Here is a 13,808-nt window from a genome sequence, read left to right as displayed (position 1 = left end):
TGACTGACTGAGTCATTTAGCACATACTTATTGAGAACATACTATGGGGAAGACACCATGAATTAGATGCAGGCTCTACTATTAAGATATTTATCATGTTGGATAAAGACAGAGAAACAGAAAAATTACAAGGAGATGTTTCTACCAAAGGCTTAAAAAGACATTCACCAGGGGAAGAAATGAGCTGAATAAATGTTGATAGGATATAAGATTGTCTTCAGAAAGTAATTTTCTCTTTAACTTCCTATAAAATAAACTGAATGTAGGCTAATATGAGGTACTTTGTTCCATAAGGTTATTAACCACAACCCTATAAAAATTGTGGATCAGTTTTACTGAAACAGTTCATTTTGTAATAACTTTTAATAAATTTTTTGAACCTTTGTATGTGTCAGGCACGTTGCTATTTTATGTGTATCACCCCACTTCACACATTTGTACCTTCTTAAAGCACCCTGTGAAGCTAAGTAATGTTATTAGCTTCTTACCCCAAATAAGAAGAACAGAACTTGCGGAACCTTTGTCAGGTCCTTCAAGCCCAGTGCCTAGTTCTCCATTACTACCCTTGTCTCTGGCAGGAAACAGATAATAGGACCTTTTAAACTGCCCTCATGATCTATAACAATAGCTTATCTTTCTTTTCTCTACAATGGGAGGGCATGATACTCATGATACTCACTCATTAAGTGATTTTAATTCTTAAGAAAAAAATGATTAAAATATTACTTGTATTAGATTCTTTTAGCAATAGTATAGAATGAGTTCTGTGTGAGCATTAATGGCTAGGTTAATGCAGCTCAGAATCAACAGGGGGAAGATGCTGTGAATAATCTTGCACTATTCTCATTTGATTTTTTTAAGTTTTTAAAATGTGTATTTATTTGTTTTGAGAGAGAGAGAGAGAGAGAGAGAGAGAGAGAGAGAGAGTTGGGAAAGGGCAGAGAGAGAGGGAGAAAGAGAATCCTAAGCAGGCTCCACACTCTGAGTGGAGCCTGACACAGGGCTTGATCCCATGACCCTGGGATCATGACCTGAGTCTGAGCTGGGATCAGACACTTAACTTCCTGAGCCACCCAGGTGCCACTTTAATTTGATTTTTTTGACAAGCAGATGGAGATTATAATAATGATCTGTACTAGAATATTTGGGACTCTAAAATTTGTACATTCCTTTAATAAAATGTTGGTGTGAGAAGCCTGTGATTATCAAGTAAGGCACCAAAATAAGTACTTGAAGAAATGCATAGGTAACTAATAAATATTCACAAAAAAGTGAAAGGACTATACTCTGTGTCCAGTTAGGTGGCTAGACAAAGATCAGGCACATGCAATGGTCCTAAAGAGCTAGGGTGGTTTGGGTGTTTATTCAGCTTAAACTTAGTCATCATCTATAGAAAATGAAGAAACAGCATGCAAATCTGGTTGAGGAGAAAGTGAACCTCCTGGGTGTTGGCCAGAATCTAGGCTTGGAAGATGTGATTGACCAAATTCATGCCATAGGTCTATGTGCCTGCATCTGCCCTCACTAGGAGATCCAACAGCTAAGATTAGTGCCTCCCGCAGTAATTTATTGTGCCTTGGATTTCTAGGCAAAATTAAAAAAAAAAAAGAGAGAGAGATAAGTTTAATAAGATCCTGATAGAGTTCCAAAGTTTTATTTTGAATATTGCCTTGTCAGTATGCTAGAAATTAGCTATTTAGCCACGTATTACTGAGCCAGGTCTGCTAAATGGCTCACAGTTCAGAGAGCACCAATTCTAAGTTATGAGCAACTTGCTGGTATGAAATGAGAGCCCAAACCCTTTCCTCTTCCAAGTCCTCAGAGAAGTTTGGCAGTAACACTCACCAATGGGATTTGAAAGCCTCTGTTATTCTTCTCTTTTAACCTCTCCAGATCAAGCATATAGGAGATGAACCATGGAATAACCACATATAGGGTTCAAATGAGGGGCCAAATAGTCATCCATTCCAGACAAACTAACCAAAGAAGGTAGACTGTAGAGAGGGGTTGAGTAAAATATAATCAACTAATGCAATAAAAATATTCCTGAGACTTATCACACATGGAGCCATGTTGTGTTCATAAATAATCACTGAGGGATCTTCCATTTTGATAAACATGTCTGCCTCTAAAAGAATGGCTCATAGGGCAAGAATTTCCCCATTCCTCATTGGCTTCAGGTAGGGCACCATTAGATCCTACTACCAAAGTCCCTCAGGGTGATTAACAGCCATGAGGTCGATAGAGTACAATAAAGTTAAAAGATCATAAAAACCAATTTGTTGACACACTGGCTTATGTGTATGTGCATACATATTCAGCAAAAATTCTGAATTAAAAGTGAAAAAAAGTAAAATTAGGGCTGCCTGGGTGGCTCAGTCAGTTAAGTATCTGACTCTTGATTTCAGCTCAAGTCATGACCTTACAGTTCATGATATTGAGCCCTGCGTGGGGCTCCGTACTGAGAGCATGGAACCTGCTTGGGATTCTCCGTCTCCCTCTCCCTCTGGCCTTTCTCTGCTCATGTACTTGTGTGTGTGTGCTCGCTCTCTCTCTGTCTCTCTTTCTCTCTCTCTCTCTCAATCAATTGATCAATCAATCAATAGTGAAATCAAACTTATGAAACAGGGGTCCTAGAGTCAAAATATCTATAATTCGAGTGTTTGCTTTGCTACCTACTAACTGTTGGCTGTGAGCAGGCTTCTTACTGTCTTTGACTCTCACTTTCTTCATCTGATAGAAGAGTAGTAGTAATGCCTGCTTCACAGGATTGTTGTGAAAAATAAATGACATAATGTGGTGGGAGCATTTAGGAAACTATAAATTGTTAAATGACTCGAAGCTGTTATTCATTACTGTCACTTTATCGTAGCATTAGTCATGACAAACTTCAGGAATGAAGTGATACTTTTAGAGTACATGGAAGTCTGGGCTTTGGTTGAGAAGAGCAGGGAGACTGTTTCTGTTTGGCTCATCATTTGAACAAACATGTCCAGTGTGCCACATTCTCAGCTTGCTGTACTAAGAATCAGGCCTGGAGATGTTTCTTAGAATCAGGAACATGAGGACAGAGAAGCTGACCCCCAACAGCAAGATGCTAGTCAGGACCCATGGTTTTGGTAAGAACAGAGGGTCTAGGCTGGAAATGGGGGTTTTACTGGACAATACAGCACTTCTCAGACATCAGCCATCATCACAATTACTGGTAAGACTTTAAAAATACATACTGCTGGATCACACTCCCATTGCTTCCGGTTCTGGAGGTATGAGATGAGGCCTCAAAATTCGCAATTCAAACAAGTACCAGTGAGTCTGATGAATCTAGTCCAGGGACCATTCTGTGAGAACTACATGGACAGCATAAGAATTACAGCTTCTCGCCTCTAAAACCCTGATCTGATTCTCACAAGTTTAAAGGAAAAGGGAATTTGCTTCAAGCTAATTAAGATTGTTGGACGGTTCCTAAAATGGACAGGAATCAGATTCATAAGTAGACAGGAACTAGAACAATTCTGGTCCCAAGAGCACAAACCCCTTCATCATGATGCCTGGGCATCTCTGGTAGGATCTATCAGTTCCAAATGTTCTTCGTCTCTTGCTTCACCTGAATTAATATTCAGAATCCAATTGGCTTAGAGAACATGCCCACTCCTCAGCTACTAGATGACAGGGTACTTTGAATTACAGTTCCAAGACGGTGCATCACGGAAGAGACACAGCTGAAAAGGATATCAGGGTACTGTTGCCAAAGATGTTAATGTATGCTCATGTAGCCAAGAAACAACATTAATAATGAAAACAGTCCATGTCTTCTATCACAGTAGGAAAAGATCAATTAACAGAGGGCCTGGAATTCTAGGGAAGAGGAGTTTGCACTTGATCTAAACTGAGGACTCCTGTAGATTCTTAGAAAGTAGTTGATAGCTTCCTTACTGGAGGAAAGGAAGAAATGAAATAAAGTTTTCAGGAAAATTCTCTTAAGTACTCATGTTGGCACCCCCCACCCATGCTTTATTTTCCTGACTCTGAGCTTCACGACCCTTGCTTCCAGGTTTAAGTATGTCCTCAGGAACTATAGATCAGGAGCTTCTGTTTTCAAAGACACACTCATCTAACCTACAGCTTGAATCATGCTGTACAGTTCATTGGAATGGCTCCTTCTTCTAGATATTCTTAACTCTTTTACTTTATTGGAAATATTTCAAGCATACAAGATAGGATTAAAAATAACATAACACTCAAGTGTCTATTTCCCAGTTAGCCAGATTTCTCTTTTCGAAATAATCCCATTGAATGTTGTAGAACTTTTAGCCATGGTCGGGTCTGGGGAGTAACCAGATCAGGAAATGGGCAGGCCATTGAGATGGAAGTAAGGCAAAGGGGCAAACCTCTGGGTTACTGCAGATATTCAGGGCGTCAATGACAGAGTGGATAGACAAGGATGACTACGTATACTCTCAAATAGTAAAAATAGTGAAGCAATGGATTCAACAATTTGGAAGACATTCATTTTAAAAGGATATTTTTCCTTAAGATACCTAGTCCTGGCTCAAATTGCCCTAACATGAACAAGTACCTTTGAACAGTTATAAACATTTGCTTCAAATATTTGTTAATCCTATGTAGGTTTCTAAATAGATAAGTAATCGTGTAGGAAGGATTGATAAAAACACCTTGGGCAGACTAGCCCTGTGGGTGCCTCTGAGTAGGTACCTATGTGTGCACTCATGACAGTTTGTAATCTTTGAGAAGTATAAGCTGTAACTACATAAAGTTAACGAGATGAGATTTTAACCTTCAAAATATTAGCAGTGACAACTCAGTCTGAAATGTTTAGGCTTCTGTCTTCTCTCCATTTTATAGCTATGAATTTAATTATACAAAAATATAATTCAACTCTTGGGTTTTAGACAAGTGAACTCTGAATAAAAGGAGGCCGCAAGGTTGTTACTTTTCATGTAAAGATCATCATTTCCTTTAAGTGTTCTTTTTACTTCTTTTGAAATAGGGGTTTCCCAGAATGGTGTTTACTTTTGCTGCTGCTTTTTCATTCTATTTCCATTCTAAGATATCATTACCTTTTGTCCCATCCATGTTACACCTTGAAAGTATCAATTTCAGATTACAGTAGCACCTTATGTAACTGGCATTTTTTTAAGAAATACAATTTCAAAGCAGGCTCCTATCAATGCCAAAATCACTTTATTTTTAATTTAGCCATTTCAGTAATTCACTTCAGTGAAATATGAACAAGGCATTGAGCCAGACACTGTGCAAAGCATAAAGATAAACAGACTTGCTCCCTGTTCTCCAGGAGCTCACAGTCTTGGGGAAGAGCTAGCTCATCACTCAATTCTCTTGTGGGCCATAGTGTGACAAGTAACAAAAAAGAAGTGTAGAGATGTGCTGTGAAAGAGCCAAAGAAAGGGAGATTACTTCTGGTTTGATGGTCAGGAGAAACTTCCTGAAAGGAACAATTTTGATGAAGAATGGGGAAAATCTGTCATTCTTCATTAAAATTGTTGGTGGGGACAGACATTCCAGGCAGAGAGAAACCATGAGCAGAACCCCTGGGGCAGGAATGCATGGGCATTCCTGGGAGTCATAGATGTGTGATACAGAGCAGGAAGGAAAAGGGGACACGCTCTCATTTTCAGTGTGATAAATGCCACGGTCAGGAGGATGGGCTTTGTTCTGGAGTAATGGGCGACCATTGTCTTACCCTAGGCTTTGGAATAGGGGAAATTACATGATTAGAGAAAAATTCAATTCACTTTAGCAAATGTATTGAGTGGCTGCAATGCGCCTGGCCCTCTACTTGAGATAATGGATGCAGAGAACCATTCTTGGTGGTGCCCTCAGTGGCCTTCAAGTCTAGTAGGGGACACAAATATCAACAGATAGTGTCAATAAAAAGTACTATTTTGAGCTAAAATAGATGTATATACAAGAGGCTGTCGGAGCCCAGAGAAGGTTTTCTGGGGATTAAGGGAGAGCTTAATCCCTGATATCAGTCTTGCAAGAAGAGTAAGAATTATTTGGGTACAGAGCAGAGGGAAGGATAGTCCAAAACCAAGACAACACAGAGAGCAAACTCACAGGGCACCAACTGACATGGGATGTGTAAAGAGAGACAGCAGTGCCATTTTATTGGCTCATTCAGTGGGAGGCAGAGAGAGGTTGGGGAAAGAAAGAGGGAGATGAGGGGGTAGGGATGGTCCTTTGGAAACCTCATTCAGAGTAGAGGCAGGGAAGCCAGTGGACTACTACACGATCATATCCTACAGTAGTGTTACGTTTAGGAGGTACGGTCTGAACAGACATTCCACACTTTACACATGACTCCCGAACAGGGCGATTCAAGTTCATACTTGAATAATGTATTCTTACTATTAATAATACTGTATTCTCAATATTAAAACTTCCAAGAAACTTCCAGTGTCCTATTCCAGAAGGACCCTTCCCCATCTACAGAGTTCCGTTCTACCACCTTGGTCCTTCACTCCCTGTTCTCTTCTCTGGTACTCCAAAAGGTTTCATCCTCCCTTTCAGTGTTACTCTTTGGCTCTGTTTGGTTTTCTGTCCCCACCCCGCAGACTCACACATGGATTTTATCCTTTCTCTCCTCTGCAAACAGAACTTGATGGTGTGAAAGCAAGAGAGCTACGTGGTGATTTGGGTTGTGGTGAGGAACAGTGGGAGGTCCTGAACTCGAATATGTTAATAATGTGGGGTCAGTAGCAGTAAGATATAAGATGATCGTGAAGAGTTAGAGATAGGGCAGTATGATGGCAGAGCAGACACAAAAGTGAGATAACTTTTAGAAACATACTCACAGCCTGACGACTAACTAAATGTGGAATGAAGACAGAGAAAGGTAGGATTTTAATACTGTTTGGTAGTTTGGATCTAGAATAAATTACAGTCGTGCGATATTATTTGCAGTGACTAGGTTTACAAAAAGAGGGGCACATTTAAGAGATAGGATTAGAAGATGATAAATTTGACTTTGTATATGCTGAGCCTAGGGTGTCAGCAAGATATTCAAGTCATATTTAGCAAGCACAGTGCTTTAATTTGATGCAATATGCTAGCAGTCTCCAATCTTGTGTGATTAAAACAGCATTTATGGTCATTGGAAAACAACATACTATTGCCCTTTCTTTAAGATTGATTATACACTGGTAAGTCTTACAGCCACTAAACCCATCTAATTTAACTTCATTTCCAATGTCTCTCCCATTTATTTTCCAGAATACCTCTTAACATCATTTGGAATGTTATTTTCAGGAACACTGTCTTAAGAAATGCTCATTACAGCACTAAGGAGGTGTAATTAGGGGATGATCAAGATAGAAAGAATTTGTTGGGGGTGGTGGGGGTTGTTTATTTGCATGGAAGTGAGAGTTGAAGCATTATGAACTGATGAATCATTCAGAGTGAATGGAGAGAGAAGGAAGATTGCAGAAAGAACCTCTATAAACACCATTTGATATGTGAAATAGCATGTGGAGAACATAATTTGGAAAGACAGCAAACTTTAATAGCAAAAGCATGGGTTTCAGAATTGACATGTGTGACAAGTGATCTAAGCTTGAATATTCAGTTTTATTACCTGAAAATAATGCCCACCTTGTTGGGTTGTGTCAAGATTTAAAATAGAAAGTAGGTGAAGCATGTACCACACAGTTAGACACATAATCTACTCTCAATAAACACTATTAACTAATATTTTCATTTAAATCTTCTTGATGAGTTGAAGCAAATCTTCTGTGATCACACTGCTCTATTAAAATCTGAACATGGAGCACTTACACAGAAGAGATCTCAGATGTTGATGTTAATACCCTAATACAAGAAAGAAATCCCAGTTGAGACAAACCTGGGCCAGGAACAGCATGGTACAGGAATAGAATCTGCAAAAGCTAGGCAATGGAGGAAGACACCACAGGAATTTCCTGAAGGCGTCTGTGACTATGTTTCTTTAATCAGCTGTTCATGAAGAGATGCTGGAAGCTAATATCAGAACCTTAGTGAACAATCTGCTCTCCTTAAAAAATTTCTGAACTCAACCCACCCTGGGCGAATGGCTGTAGGTATCAATCTGGCATGAGGAGACATCCTCTGGCAATAGTAATTATCTGTCACCCTCAGGGTCAGCTGGGGGAGGCATCTGCAACAGAACACTGAGCTAATGAGATATACTTGTGTTTGAATATGTCACCATGTCACAAATGCAGGCTTTAATCATTTTCACTATTGGTCAGTTGGACATACAAGGCCGAAAGACATTCTGAGGTCAGAGCTAAAAGCAGATTAGCTTTTGTCTATCCCAGAAAAAAAAAAAAAAAAGGCATTTACCGTGATTTTATCCTGATTAGCTCATTTCAAATTTCAAAGGGATGGTGACCAGAATTTGTTATTTTGCAGTCTTTTTCTGTAGGACTTCTGGACTGTAGCCCCTCAGGTCTCAAATGGGTCTGAAAAGTTTATTGTTCAAATTGGCCATTTAACATGACTGGCCATTGTTGTTGTTTTTTTTTAATGTTTATTTATTTTTGGGAAAGAGAGAGGCAGAGTGTGAGTGGGGCAGGGGCAGAGAGAGAGGGAGACACAGAATCCAAAGGAGACTCCAGGGTCTGAGCTGTCAGCACAGAGCCCAATGCAGGGTCCGAACCCATGAACCATGAGATCATGACCTGAGCCAAAGTCAGAAGCTTAACCGACTGAACCACCCAGGCGCCCTGGCTGGCCAATGTTCTTGATCAAGAAGTCATCCCCCCTGGGACGCCTGGGTGACTCTGTCTGTTAAGCATCTGACTCTTGATTTCAGCTCAGATCATGATCTCACAGTTCGTGAGTTGGAGCCCAGTGACAGGTTCTATGCACTGACCCCTGAGTTCCCTGCTTGGGATTTTCTCTCTCCCTCTCTCTCTGCCCCATCCTCACTTGTACTCTCTCTGTCTCTCTCAAAATAAATAAACTTTAAGACAAAGTCATCCCTCAGCACCCAAGATAAATAGAGGAGATTGCTGAAAAGAAGGTGAGCAAGTCTTTAAGGAAAGGTGTAAGACATCGGGATTGTTCAGATCCTTGGGAAAGGAAAGAGGCAGGGTGACAGCTGGTTTATGTGTGTGAACACACAAGGGTATTGTGGCAGATGTTCATTAGTTGTTCTCTGCATGAAGATAGGCTAAAATATCAGTGAAATATACCCTAGGAGTTCATAGAGTCTCCCTCAGGGGAGTACTTGCAGGGAAAATGAACAGTTGTGTACCTGATTTGTTTATATGGTCACTTGCCTAAAAATCACAAGACTTGGGCAGAATGAATACATGTAACGCAGTGCTGCTTGTAATATGGTCCAAAATTGGCAGCATCAGCGTTACCTGAATGTGGCATCGTCTAGAATTGTCAATTCTCAGGTCATATCCTAGGCATGCAGAAAACAGAATGTCCAGGCAATTTGTTTCTAAGTGTTTTCTAAGTAATTCTTGATATACTGAAGTTTAAGAAGCACTCTTCTAGGCGTGTATTCGATGTGCCGGTCATTTCCACTTCCATTCACTCACTCCACTAGCCTGGTTTCCATGTCTTTCTACCCTTAGTTTCTGGTTCTCTTATCCTGATGGTACCTGATTAGACCATCTGGTTGTATGTGAGAGATAAGTTTTGTAATTTTTATCTTGAGCATAAATCAGAATTCTACTTATGGAAAGCAACTTTGTAGAGGCAATAGCAATACTGATTTTTAGCCTGGTGATTTGGTTAGCAGCAAGAAGACCATGGTTTTAACTTCTGAGGAATTACGCTTCATTCCCACGGTAACACTGGTATAAATTAAGGGATTAAAAAAAAAGGAGAAAAACACTTACATGGGCTGTAAGTTGCTCCTGGGAAGCTTTCACTTCAGCTTGTAATTTCTCAATGCACTGAAAAGGAGACACGTTTAGAAACAAAATGTATAACTCTTCTTCTAATATAAAGTATTTCAGATATATACCAGTTCTCAAATCCTGTGAATGGCAGAGCACTGTGTCAGCTAGGTGCTTTGGAAATCATCATTGAGAAATCCTCGCTCCCATCCCTATCTCACTTTGATTCTATTGAAGAGCCCACAAACAAAGAACACAAATATGTTAAGACTTAGGAAATGAGTAGGAAAATAATGTTTCCTTGATGTACAGAAGGTAATGCCAACCTGTCTTATAACATATATACATATCTATATGGTATCAGATGGGTCTGATACTGTCTTTGTAACATATACATATGTTTTTATGTGAATATATAGAGAGATAGATAGATAGATAGATAGATAGATAGATAGATAGATAGACAGATATCTCAAAGGTAGTTACAAACCCATTTGAGTTGACCAAGAAAAAAACTTACGTAAATGCCCAGAGATTCAGAGATTAATAACTTTTTATAAAATAATTGATTAAAGCATATGCCAAATTTTTGATCCACTCATTTTACTACACTGAAAGAAACTATTCCTTGACTAAGTTCAACCTTAAAAACGAGGAGACGTTTGGGGGCACCTGGGTGGCTCAGTCGGTTAAGCATCTGACTTTGGCTCAGGTCATGATTTCCTGTTTGTGGATTTGAGTCCCCTGTCAGGCTCTGTGCTGAGCGCTAGGAGCCTGGAGCCTGCTTCGGATTCTGTGTCTCCCTCTCTCTGCCTCTCCCCGCTCACCTTCTGTCTCTCTCTGTCTCTCAAAAATAAATAAACATTGAAATATTTTTTTTTTAATGAGGAGACATTTGTATAGTTAATACCACTTACAAAATAAATAGCATATTCATATAATATGATTCAAAGGATACATATCAAACAAAATTTTAAGATTTTACTAACAAAATTAATTATTATATGTGAATATTCATCAGGGAGTAGTTATATTTAGCCGACACAAATATTATTTACCATCTTGAACTTAAATTTGAATTTCCAACCTAGCCAGAAATGACTGCAGAATTGTCATTTCATAGAAGTTTAGGTAACTTTTTAAGATAAACATTATTTTTTTCTTCTCCAACCTACCTGGTCTTTTGCAAGAACCATTTTTTCATATGGCTCACCACTGTCTTCCTTATGATCCAGAGCCCGTAGTTTTTCCTCCAGCCAGGAAACTTGCTCAAGCAGTTTTGATTTTGTTCCTTCAGAGGCTGCAAGCTAAAGACATTTCTTGTAAGGGCATGTAAGTACAGTGATTTTTTGAAAGCTCCTTTCAAAAGTCTAATTGATACATGAATTACCTACCACCAATATCTATTAAACATGAAAATGGCTTCTGGAATATTCCTCATAGCTGAAAAAGATTAGTATAGAGAGAAAATGAAATAATGTTGACTTTATATTTAGTAATAAAGATCTTTCTGGGCAAGAGATGAGACTACATAATTACAACAGGCAGAGAGATTTCTAATGCAACAACCTCAATGCTCACCCTTTTATGTTTCAAGAATGTACTTTGTTTTTACATGTGAAATCTGTACTGTTTTTAAGATCTGATTGGAGGCAGATCTAGGCTAAACCATCACTAGAAAATGTCTAAGGATGATGAGCTTTGTTTTACTGTTTGTAGATTCCTCTTGAGGAAAGGAGAGTTTCATAGTGTCTCATTCTTGAATTCCCTTGGAGAGCCCCTGGACTAGCATTTCCTTTCATTCAGACAGCTTATTGTGCATTTTTTCTATAGCTCAGCAACAATTCTGAGAGTCTCTGGAAAGGGACACACACCTTGTATTCATTCCAGTTCCCAGTGTGTCCTTGGAGGCATGAATTACCTTTAAGCATCTCTTTCATACTATTCCAAAAATTCTTGCGAAGCTTGCTATCTCATCTTGAAACGCGCAGTAAGTTTTTAAAGCTAATTTACCAAATGGGGAAGCCTAAAGAAGTTGCTCCGTCACGGAAATAAAGTGGGAACGTCATATATAAAATGCCATTGATCCACACAATCATTCACTTGCAATTATTTGTTTAGTTGGTGCTTCGCAGCCATTCTGTTATGTTCTGGAGATTATAAAAGCACAATGTGAGAGCCAGAGGGAACACATATGTCATGAACTGTTGGCTGTGCCTCTCAGCTCTCAGTGACCTTGGAGACCTGTTGGGCTCCTCATGGACAGTGACAAATTTCAACCGAGTACATGATAGCTTGGAGATGTAGCCTGGTTGTTCCAGGCACCCTTCTATTTTATTACACAGTACAGAGTGTAATGGCTAAAGACTATGTGATTGAGGCAAGTTTCTCAGTTTCTTCGGGCTTGATTTTCCAACCTGTAAATGGGAACGGGGATGAAAAGAATAGTACTTAACTCACAGGTTTGACGATTATATGAGTTTATGTAGACTAATGCTTGAAATATTTCCTGTACTTAGTAGCTATTATGATGATGATGATGATGATGATGATGATGTATTCTACCTCCTCTAGATTACAGTATTGATAAAAGTCTTATTCAAATATTTATCAAACTGTAAAACACAGTGTCTGAAGACATCACAGCACCTTTGAGCTGGTTACCCTAAACTCAAACTGTATTCAGTTCACTTACTTCCTACAACCACTCTAGTGTTTAGGGAAAAGTCCTCTCACATCTGGCATTTTTTTTCTCTCAAATACAGTCTTAGATTGGTCAGTTTTGTTCCCATATTCTATCTGACTTATAACTCATCCAGTTCCCATCTGGTTGTCTTTCTTTTATATCTGCCTTCTATTATTTTCAAGCTTTTATTCATTCATTCAACACTCATTTATTCACTCATTTATTATAGAAATATGTTGGGCATTTATTAAAAGTAAGCCTTCAAAGGTAAAAAATGAGAGTGACATTGCTTATATGCTCAAAAAGCTTACACTTTACCCAGAAAGGCAGAGAATTTTAAAACTATTATGTAATATGAAAGTATGCAGTTGAATAATAGCAATGACCCTAACAATTTACTGGGTATTTACTATACACCAAGCCTTCTGCAGAACCTTTTGTTTTCATTATTATTTGTGTATCGGAATTCATCTTCATTCCCCTTTTGCAGATAAAGGAATTCACTAAGTTTAGTAAAGTTGTGTAACTTGCCCAAGCACATAGCGAGTTACGTGTTACAACCCAGGTTTTCACTAGTGGACACTGGGTCTGATTCCCTAAAGCCCAAATTTGACCCCAGCTCCCAAAGTGGGACCTGAGAATCATGAAAATCCCATCCTGTTTTCTGCTGATTGGTTCAAGAATCAAAGTCTTAAACAATCAGAGTCTGGCTTTTCTTTGGCCACAGTTAATAAATGCGGATATGTGATCCACTTGTACTGCTCAGCGAGAATTTTGATGATTTGGGGAAGCATTCTCTCTCACCTACCAGATATGAATGCTGATGTAGCCATCCTACAAACATCCAGGAAACCCGTATATTATGAAGCTACACTCTGAATGGAAGAGTGACCAACATTATTGAAATACTGTATCACCAAATCTTGAAGCACATCCTACCTTGGACTCACACATAGTGAGCTAATAAGTTTCCTTATTATCTAGAAATTGAATTTTCTGTTGCTTACTACCATAAGCATTCTACTGATATACTGTCACATTCCAAAGCCCCATGCTCTTGACCACAAATAAGTAAATTCTATGGAAAAACAGCAGTAATTAACATTTGTTTGGTAGTTACACCATACCACTCATTCTGGGTGCTGTCTGTACACAAGCTACCTTAGTCCAATGCTGAAAACTCTATAAGGAGTTTGGTTTATATTTTTTATTAATTATAACCATTTTAAAGAATAAGAAACTAGATG

The 13,808-nt window shown here is 38.9% G+C and overlaps 1 protein-coding gene across 1 annotated transcript in view; it reads right to left on the bottom strand.

The window, feature by feature from the left end:
• Positions 1 to 13,808, bottom strand: part of CCDC192 (coiled-coil domain containing 192) — a 213,125-nt gene that overhangs the window by 142,131 nt on the left and 57,186 nt on the right. The window contains exons 4-5 of the mRNA XM_042934254.1: positions 11,051 to 11,182; positions 9,876 to 9,932 (exon numbers count right to left, since the gene is read on the bottom strand). Of these exons, the coding sequence (XP_042790188.1) occupies positions 9,876 to 9,932; positions 11,051 to 11,182 (189 nt within the window). The remainder of the gene's footprint in view (positions 1 to 9,875; positions 9,933 to 11,050; positions 11,183 to 13,808) is intronic.

Source organism: Panthera leo, chromosome A1 (assembly GCF_018350215.1).
Source record: "Panthera leo isolate Ple1 chromosome A1, P.leo_Ple1_pat1.1, whole genome shotgun sequence".
Lineage (NCBI taxonomy): Eukaryota > Metazoa > Chordata > Mammalia > Carnivora > Felidae > Panthera > Panthera leo.
Note: the sequence above shows the minus strand (reverse complement) of the source record. Positions and strands in the feature narration are given on the sequence as shown.